The sequence below is a fragment of the Eptesicus fuscus genome, chromosome 1, assembly GCF_027574615.1.
Source record: "Eptesicus fuscus isolate TK198812 chromosome 1, DD_ASM_mEF_20220401, whole genome shotgun sequence".
NCBI lineage: Eukaryota > Metazoa > Chordata > Mammalia > Chiroptera > Vespertilionidae > Eptesicus > Eptesicus fuscus.
In genome coordinates this window covers 125,256,740-125,266,536 of record NC_072473.1, presented here as the reverse complement: position 1 = coordinate 125,266,536, position 9,797 = coordinate 125,256,740, and the positions used below count along the sequence as shown (strand labels likewise).

At 48.1% G+C, this 9,797-nt stretch overlaps 1 protein-coding gene and 1 pseudogene across 1 annotated transcript; one reads left to right on the top strand and one right to left on the bottom strand.

Annotated features, from left to right (window-relative positions):
- Positions 1 to 1,102: 1,102 nt before the first annotated feature.
- On the bottom strand, positions 1,103 to 2,560 carry LOC129149603 (EKC/KEOPS complex subunit LAGE3-like). Its single transcript, XM_054718380.1, has 3 exons — positions 2,093 to 2,560; positions 1,589 to 1,720; positions 1,103 to 1,384 (listed from the first exon to the last, which is right to left on the bottom strand). Exons 1-3 carry the CDS (start codon positions 2,491 to 2,493, stop codon positions 1,222 to 1,224), a joined length of 696 nt encoding a protein of 231 aa, XP_054574355.1. The 5' UTR covers positions 2,494 to 2,560; the 3' UTR covers positions 1,103 to 1,221.
- Positions 2,561 to 6,716: 4,156 nt separating this feature from the next.
- Positions 6,717 to 9,091, top strand: LOC103302474 (synaptophysin-like protein 1; annotated as a pseudogene).
- The last annotated feature ends 706 nt before the right edge of the window (positions 9,092 to 9,797 follow it).

Genomic DNA, 9,797 nt, shown 5'->3' with positions numbered 1-9,797 from the left:
GGTCCCCAACGTGGCAAAAATACCTGAGTCTTTGTCTCCACCCCTGGCAGGAGGCCTGCCTCTGCCCCTGATTCCACCCAGTGGGCCTGCACCCTCAGAGCCCATGGGCCCTCTCCAGCTGCCCCCCTCCAGCTCTTGGGGTCCACCCACCATCTGGGGTCCATCTGCCTGCTCCCGGGGTCCATGCTCCTCTGTTTGCTGGAGTCCACGCCCAGGTCCCAGGGGTCTGCCCGCTAGCCCCTGGGACCCACCCCCAGCCGCCTTAGGTTCACCCCTCCAATGCTGGGGTCAATCCCATCCCCACTCCTATGCCCTGATGGAGAGGCCCCCTCCCCTGCCCTCTGAGGGCTGGGGGAACATTCCACCCCCTCCCCTGGCCAAGTGAAAAGTCAAACCCTCTGTATTTCTGCTTCCCTGTTTTCCCATCTTCCCTATGACCCCTCACCCCCCGCCCCAATAGAAGTTTGCTGATTTTTACAGGGCTGTGCCCTGTCCCCAGACCTCACTTAAAGAGTCTCCTGGGGAAACAAATTTAAAAAAAAAGGTAAGCCCTAGCTTGTTTGACTCTGTGCTTAGAGTCGTCCCAGGGACCTAAGGGTCTTGGGTTTGATTCCTGGTCAAGGGCAAGTACCTTGGTTGCAGGTTCCCAGTCCCAGTCGGGGTGTGTGTGGGAGGCAACCAGTCGACGTGTGTCTCTCTCACATCAATGTTTCTCTCTCTCTTGCAGCCTCCTCCCTCCCTTCCACTCTCTCTAGAAATCAATGGAAAAAATATCCTCAGGTGAGGATTAAGAAAGGAAAAAAAAAAAGGTAATGTTCATATGTTCAATGAAGTATTTTCAAGAAACTAATCATCTTACACCTTTATAGGATCACTATTCACCTAATGTATAAATACAAGTATAAAACTACAAAACGTATTCCAAAACATTGACACTACTTAGTGCTGAATGTCAGGACACAATTTTTATTTCCTTCCACGGATTCAAGTGCTCTGTACTACCATCTGAATCCCAGAACCTCCCCACGAGGACAGAGGAAGCACCATGGTAGCTGAAAAGAAAGTCAGACGCAGAACACCAGCTCAGTTTTGTTTTCTGCAGTAGCAAACATTTAATCACCCATTTTCTCAAGCAACAGGGAAACAGAACAAGCGGGCATAGAGAGCCAGATGGCCATATGAGCAAACACCACTCCAGGGATCAATCCCCTGGGAAGTGCCCTAGTTAGGGTCGCCGGGTTCGGCCCCAGCCCTCCTCGCCCTGTTGACTCTCCTGGGAATAAAAGGCCAAATGCACTGGATGTTCTGCATCACCACCGAAAGCTTTTCGAGGAAGGAGCCCACGGAAACACGGAGCAGATCAAAGTCGTCGGCAATCCATTTGCTAAAAGCGAGGGATAAAAATCAAGTTAAAGGCGATGGCTCTCTTACACCCAGCACACCAGCCCCCTCCTCTTTCCTCCCCCACCTCCTCCCCGCCAGACCTGACACTCCGTGTAGGCATGACACAGCCCCTCTCTGGCTAAGATCGGCTCTTAGGCCCTGAGCACTTGCCCCCACCCCCATATTGGCTGCTTCTACAACTGACACAGAGAGCACGGTGCCCTTGATCTTGATCTCCCTTTGAACCGTCTGCTGGGGGTTTTGCTCCTCTCCGTCGTCCATGGTGATGCGGGCCATCTCCGCCTCCAGCGAGCACCGAAAAGGCACAGTGAGCTTGCTGAGGGAGACGGGGTTAAGGCACCATCCGCAGCTGAATATTCCAGTGCCTCGGGCTTCCTTGTACCTCACAGGCTGGCCTGCACCCCAGGCTTCCGCTCAAGTCGTCCGCCCCCACTCCCACCCCCACCCCCAGCTCAGGCCACCCTCAGTTCATCCTGTCCCACCTCCGATACTCCCTGAGGCCTGCTTCGCTTCCCTCCAGCCCCTGCCCCTGTCCACTCCCCTCCCACGCGGCTACCCCAGGTCCCCTCCCTGCTCCCATTTTTATCTTCTTCAGGCTGCCTTGTCCCCAAAAGCCAGCCCTAGGCTGCGGGATGTCCCTGAGCCGTCCCTTGGCCACTAGGCCTCAGGGCATCATCGGAAAGGATACAAGATCTTCTTTTGGTTTTCCGGTCCTGCAGTCATGGATATTGCATAGCCACCTGGCCCAGGAACACGGAGTGCCCGTGCCACAGTGGGAGCATCTATGGCTGCTGCTCCCATGGTTTCCTCGTCTCCAGGGCCACCCGGGGAAGCCAGGCCACCCTGATTGTCGGGGGCACCAGGACCACACTGGCCAGGAGGGCTGCAAGGGTCACTCTGGGTGTCGGGACCACCAGGGCTAGTAGGGCCACGAGGACCATACTGGCCTTCCAGATCACTAAGGAGGCCATGGCTGGTAGGGTCTCCGGTTCCACCCTGGTCTCCAGGACGACCGGCCGGCCCCCCTGCACTAGCCGTACAACCTGCATCTTCTTCGCCTGCGGCCTGCACGGCTGCTTCGCAATCCATGTTCTCCACCTAGTCTAACTTCAAGATGGCGGCCCCCTCAGTCCAATTTAAGGAGAGACAGAGGGGCTCTCAGGAAGTCCCACCCTTTCACAGGCCAGGCCACTCAGCGTGTCCAGGGCGCCTGCGCAAACAACAGCTTCGCGCGCAATCGAACCCGAGTGCGCCTGCGCAAACAGACCCCCTCCCGCGGCCCCCCCCCTCAGCCCCCACTCGTTGGTTTCCTGGCAAGAGAGGCCTGCTAAGGGCTGCCGTGCTGAGGCTGCTGGGAACGTGACTGTTTCCCGCTATCTGGCAGAACGCCAGGCTTCCGGGTGAGCGTCAAAGCCGCTGGTAGCACCAGCCTGGCCCTGTCCCCTGTCATCGAGTTCTGGGAGCGACTCGGTGGTGGTGGCGGCGGCGCCTCTGGGCTAGTCCTGGCCTGTTCATCTCTATGGACTCCACCTGCTGCTGCATCCGAATCTGCAGAGACGGTGGGGCCCAGCCTGGGGGGATTCCCAGCAGCAGTCACTCCTCCGTCCCTCTTTATTGCTGAGTGCTATTCCTCGCTCAAATGTATCATTATCTGGGTAATCATTCACCTGTTGATGGACATCTGGGTTGTTTTCAAATTGGGCTTATTATTAATAGAGTTGACACAAAAGTTTATGTACAAGTCTTTGTGAAGACAAATGGTTTTATCAGGTAAATAGCAGACATCGCCTTGCTGGGTCATAGGGTTAAGTGGAAATTTAACTTTATAAGAAACTGAAGAACTGTTGTTGTTTTTCAATATGATGATGCCAGCTTACATTCCCAGCAGCAAACTAGGAGCTTTTTGTTTTGTCTGTATTCTCTTTTAGTCACACTTATATCTTCCAACTTTATTCTTCTTTTTCAAGGTGGATGTTCCTATTCTGGATTCTTTGCATTTCCACATACATTGTGGAATCAGTTTGTCAATTTCTGCAAAGTCAGGGTTTTTATTAGGTTTGCATCAAATTTATAGAATGGTGTGGTGTGAACGTACAATTTAAGAATTCTGGGTCTTCCAATCCATGAACCTGAAATATTTCTCCACTTAGGAGGTTTTCTTTAATTTCCCTTAGCAACAGTTTTCACAGTAAATATTTTGTAATTTTATAAAGTACATCACTAAGTATTTTATGTTTTGGAATGCCATTATAAATGATAGTGATCTTTAAATTTTCACTTTTCTTTTTTGTAGATAGGATTTTCTACATACACAAACATGCCATCTCTGAATAAAGCTACTTCTCTCTCTTTTTTTCTAATCTGTATGACTTCTATTTCTCTTTCTTTCATAGTGCACTGCCTAGGATTTCCAGGACACTGTTGAACAGAATTCTGTCTTTTACCATTCAGTATCATGTTAGCTGTAGGATTTTTGTAGATTCCCTTGTTCAGATTAAGACAGTTTCCTTCTAGTTGTATTTTTCTGAGTGTTTTTTTTTTAATCATAAGTGGCTGTTGAATATTGTTAAGTGCTTTTCCTGCACATATCGAAATGGCTGTATTTTGCCCTTTTTTTGCTGAATATGATCAAAGACACTGGTTCATTTTTTAATTTGAGACCAATATTTTATTGTTGAGCTAAATCTCACTTGGTTGTGATGTATCATCCTCTGTATGGTTTGCTAGATTAAGTTTGTTGATATTTAATTAAGTTTTGTGTGTATAACTTCATGAAGGATATTGGTCTGTGGTTTTCTTTCCTTGTAACGTCTTTGTCAGGTTTGGGTATGATGTAATACTGGCCTCATAAAATGATTTGAAAAGTGTTTATCCTCCTCTACTTTCTGAAAAATTTTGTATAGACTTTATAATATTTCTTTAAGTATTTCATAGTATTCAGTAAAAAAGCCGTGTGAGCCTGGAGTTTTCTGTTCTATTTCTTTGATAGAATTAGGGGATATTCAGGTTTTCTCATTTTTCTTGAGTCAGCTTTGGTAAGTTGGGTCATTTAAAGGAGTTTGTCCATTTCATCTAAATTGGCAAATTTGCTCACAAGTATTTTTCTTCGTATTGTCTGGGTACTTTTGATCAGTTTTATTGGTATTAAAAAAGCTTTCAGTTTCAAGTATTTTCTCTATCATTTGTTTATTTTACATTGTATTCATATCTGCTTTTCATTATTTCTTTCCTACTACATATTTAGATTTTAATTTGCAAGTGATAACAAAAGAGATAAAAATAAAAAATACTCACCCTGGCTAGAGCCAAAGGGAGAATTTCTGGGTCTATGTAATTGAAAGGTTAGGGCGTATTTCCTGGCTGGATCCAAGATTTGATTCTCTGAGATTTGCCTTTCTTGCCCCAACTTCCTTTCTGTTCGGTGCACCCCTGCAGCCCCCAAAGTGTCGCTAGTTAGATGGGATCAGCGAGGCTGCAGGAAAGCAGGGCTCTGGTTTGCCAGGGCAGGGGGATGGGCACATCTATGTGGAAATAAGGACACTGGTAGCAGGGGAGGGGGGATGGATGTTGGGTGGCAAAACCAACAAATGTCTTCCACAGTGGTGCCCACGTCATCAAATTTAAAACCCATTGCCAATGTTTTAAAAGAACCACACTAGGAAAGATGACTTCTTAGTCTAATAGAGCCAAACTGTGTCCAGGTAACTTAACAGAATCCCAGAACAAAACTCAAGAGTGTATTTGGGAACGTAGATACCATCCTGGGTAAAATGTCCTAATATCTGGCATCCAATCTACAATTACCACATATGCAAAGAAGCAGGGAAATTCAACCCCATTGTTAGAAGCCAGTCACAAAGAGGCATCCAGGTTGGAAAGGAGACATCCAACTGCCTTATCCGCAGATAACCTAGTCACCTATGATGACAATCTGATGTAATCCACAGAAGAGCTAGTAAAACTATACTGAGTGGCCAGATTATTATGATCTCTGAACGCATAATAATCTGGCCACTCAGTGTGTGTGTGTGTGTGTGTGTGTGTGTGTGTGTGTGTGTGTATGTGTGTGTGTGTGTGTGTGTGTGTGTGTGTGTATTAGAGACCCAGTGCATGAATTTGTGCATGGGTGGGGTCCAGGGGAAGGGGACATGGGCAGTTGGCCGGCCTGCCTGCTGGTCAAACTCCTGGTCGAGGGGACAATTTACATATTAGCTTTTTATTATATAGGATATACACTGAGTGGCCAGATTATTACGCATTCAGAGATCATAATAACCTGGCCACTCAGTGTATAAGAAAATTTGGCAGGGTTGCAGGAAAAAAAGGTACATCAGAGGGTGCTAACTCCTCCCAGCAAAAGCTAAACAAATCCTCTCAACACTTTGCTTCACTGATCTGAAATGTTAGTAAGCCACAAAATTCTCATTCTAGTACTTCTGGGTTGTTTTATCTCCTTATGCAAATTAAGGTGCCTGTTTTTCTTTTTAATTTTGGCAGGAATCAGAACTACTGGTAAACAAACAAAAAAAAAGTGAGCAAACTAGAATTCTTGTGGGAGGGCACACTTTCTGGAGAGCAGTTGTGTACTGTAGACTAAGAGTCTTAAAAAGTAAATATAAATGTACATTTTTTTCTTTATTGATGAAGGTATTACATTTGTGTCCTTATCCCCCCATTGCCCCCCCCCACCCTCCCACCCCCACTCACCCCCCTGGTATCTGTGTCCATTGGTTGGGCTTATATGCATACATACAAGTCCTTTGGTTGATCTCTCCTGAATATATATTTTTCACTCAGTAATTCTACCGTTTGGACTCTATCTTGAGGGAATAACCATTCACACAAAATCATCTAGCAGATTTCCACCAAATCATTATTTCTAAGAGGAGGAAGATGGAAACATGAAATGTTCAACAATTACATTAGTGTACTTCTGTTATGCCTCCAATGGCATGTATTTAAAGTTTGCCCTTCCTCTCGATGCCGAAACCGGTTTGGCTCAGTGGATAGAGCGTCGGCCTGCGGACTGAAAGGTCCCAGGTTCGATTCCGGTCAAGGGCATGTACATCGGTTGCGGGCACATCCCCGGTGGGGGTTGTGCAGGAGGCAGCTGGTCGATGTTTCTCTATCATCGACGTTTCTAGCTCTCTATCCCTCTCCCTTCCTCTCTGTAAAAAATCAATAAAATATATTTAAAAAAAAAAATAATAATAAAGTTTGCCCTTCCTCTCGAGCCTCCTCCTCTGCCGGTCTTGTGGGTCCTCCCCCGCCGCCCAGCTGTCCTGATGGTCTCTCCTTCCCTCGCTCAGAGGATGCCCTCCTTCCAGCTCAATCTCAACCCGCTCACAGAGCCGCTCGGCTTCCTCAGGGTCCTCGAGTGGATTGCTTCTATCTTTGCTTTTGCCACCCGTGGAGGTTTTAAGGGCGAAACGGAAATTCTAGTGAGTTGTCCCCCTAAAGTTCCTGACAATAGAACCATTACAGCTACTTTCGGTGAGCCGTTCAGGTCGAATGAGGCATCATTTCAGCCTTCTCCAGTAAATGCGTGTGGTGTAGGTTGCAAGGAGTTTGTCCTTGTTGGAGATCACGCTGCTTCTGCCCAATCCTGTGTCCGTTTGCATGTTTGTCTTCCCGTACTGCATGGCTGCTCTTCTGCTCCATGTTGGTTACACAACCCGAAATGGGGATAGTGGAAAACTTCCCATGACGGACCTTGTTGTTGTTCTTGTTGTCACATTCTTGTAGCTGGTGAGCACTTCAGCCTGGGCTAAAGCTCTTACAGAGATTAAAATAGCTACCGGCCACAGTATTGTCCAGGAACTCGCACCCTGTCCTTCTCAAGGATTGATGTGTTATTTTGGCTCTCTGGCTAGTATGGGATCCCTAAACGTATCTGTGATCTCTGGCTTTCTGAATATGATACTTTGGGGGAGGAAATGCATGGTTTGTGTCCAAGGAGACCAATTTACACAGTCCATCCAGTACTTCTGCTTCTTTTTTTATTTTTTATATATTTTTAAAAATATATTTTATTTTATTTTTTAAATTTCTTTATTGATTAAGGTGTCACATATTTGTCCTCATGCCCCCATTCCCATCCCACACCCCTCCCCACGGATGCCTAAACCCCCTGTTGAACTTAGCCATTGGTTAGGCTCATATGCATGCACACAAGTCCTTTTGTTTATCTCTCCCCCCTCCCCCCACCCTCCCCTATCCTCCCTCTGAGGCCCGATAGTCCGATCGATGCCTCCTTGTTTCTGGTTCTGTTCTTGTTCATCAGTCTATGTTGTTCATCATTTCCCCTAGATGAGCGAGATCATGTGTCACTAGAGATATACTTATAAGAACTGAATGTGAGACGAGCAATAATAGTTATGCTGACAGGCAAATGAATCAGTCTGTAGTGAGTTTTTTTCTGGACTAACAGTTCTTTTGAGACCCAACATCAATGTCTACCAGTTCCTTATGTGTACATGTCGGCACTGACCCCTCAGCTCTGGATGGTGGACAAATGGTGGTAATGCAGGTCCGACTCCCTCTGGTTTGGTCTCGGCCGGACCCAGGGGCATGGTTTCACCCAGACTCAGGGGCACGTGGCCTCACCTGGACCCAGGGGGTGCGTGGCCTCACCTGGACCCAGGTGTGCACAGCCTCACCCGGACCCGTGACCCAGCCTCACCTGGATCCAGGGGCACACGGCCTCACCCGGACCCGGGATCCAGCTTCACCCGGACCCAGGGGCGTGTGGCCTCACCTGGACCCAGGGGCACGTGGCCTCACCCGGACCCAGGTGCACGCGGCCTCACCCGGACCCGGGACCCAGCCTCACTCAGATCCAGGGGCACACGGCCTCACCCGGACCCGGGATCCAGCTTCACCCGGACCCAGGGGCGCGTGGCCTCACCCGGATTCAGGGGCGTGTGGCCTCTCCCAGACCCAGGGGCGCGTGGCCTCACCCGGGCCCAGGACCCAGCCTCACTCGGATCCAGCTTCACCTGTACCCAGGGGTGCGTGGCCTCACCTGGACCCAGGTGTGCGTGTCCTCACCCGGACCCAGGTGCGTGTGGCCTCACCCGGACCCGGGACCCAGCCTCACCCGGATCCAGGGGCACACGACCTCACCCGGACCCGGGATCCAGCTTCACCCGGACCCAGGGGCGCGTGGCCTCACTCGGACCCAGGGGCGCGTGGCCTCTCCCAGACCCAAGGGCGTGTGGCCTCACCCAGGCCTGGGACCCAGCCTCACCCGGATCCAGGGGCACACGACCTCACCCGGACCCGGGATCTAGCTTCACCCGGACCCAGGGGCACATGGCCTCACCCGGACCCAGGGGCGCGTGGCCTCTCCCAGACCCAGGGTCGCGTGGCCTCACCCGGACCCAGGGGCGCGTGACCTCACCCGGTAAAAATATATTTTATTGATTTCCTATAGAGAGGATGGGAGAGGACAGAGAGCCAGAAACATCGATCAGCTGCCTCCTGCATACTCCCCACTGGGGATGTGCCTGCAACCTAGGTACATGCCCTTAATCAGAATCGAACCTGGGACCCTTGAGTCCGCAGGCCGAAGCTCTGTCCACTGAGCCAAACTGGTCAGGGCAGTACTTCTGCTTCTTATACCCAAGGAGGTATTCCACCTCCAACTGGAATATAATTAAAGGGAGAAGTACACTGTATAAAATATACGTCTATACGGCGATCTGTTGCCAACATCTTGGGAAGCATTATGTGTTTCTAATGAAAGTAATGGCTCGTTCAGTGGGTTTAAAATTTTGGGTTTAAAATTTTGCTGCTTTTTTACACAAAGCCTGTACCTTTCCTAGAAATTTCAGATGTAAATGTATTCTTACATGTAAATTTGAAAATTCAGGGCCTGTTATGAGATGATACACATTTTTAAATGAACATTAATTTCTTCACTAAGTCTTTTTCCTTCCAGAGTGTTTACACCTTAAGCCTTAACACATTGCACACCAGTAGTTTTATTGCTAGCTTTACCCAGTGGCCAGATAAGTTTCTATTGAACAAGTACAAAAAAACCCCAAACACATTCTACGAAGTATCATACTTTAAAAAGATATTAGCTTGTAAGAACCTGTCATAAATAACTTCAAAATGCAATGAGTATTTAATTTTAAAGTGCGCCTTTAACATTTATGTAAAACACTGTGTAATATGAAAACACGAGAATGCTCGTGATCCGCCCGCAATGTGTTAATATATATCTTAGAAAAATATTGTCATATCATAATAGGAAGAAAAAGCTATTTGGACGCTATCTTGAGGAAATAACCATTCATACAAAATAATATAGAAGAATTTTATATGTAATTGTAAATGTTCAACAATTTGTACAGATCATATACTGTCATTTTGTACAGATCATATAC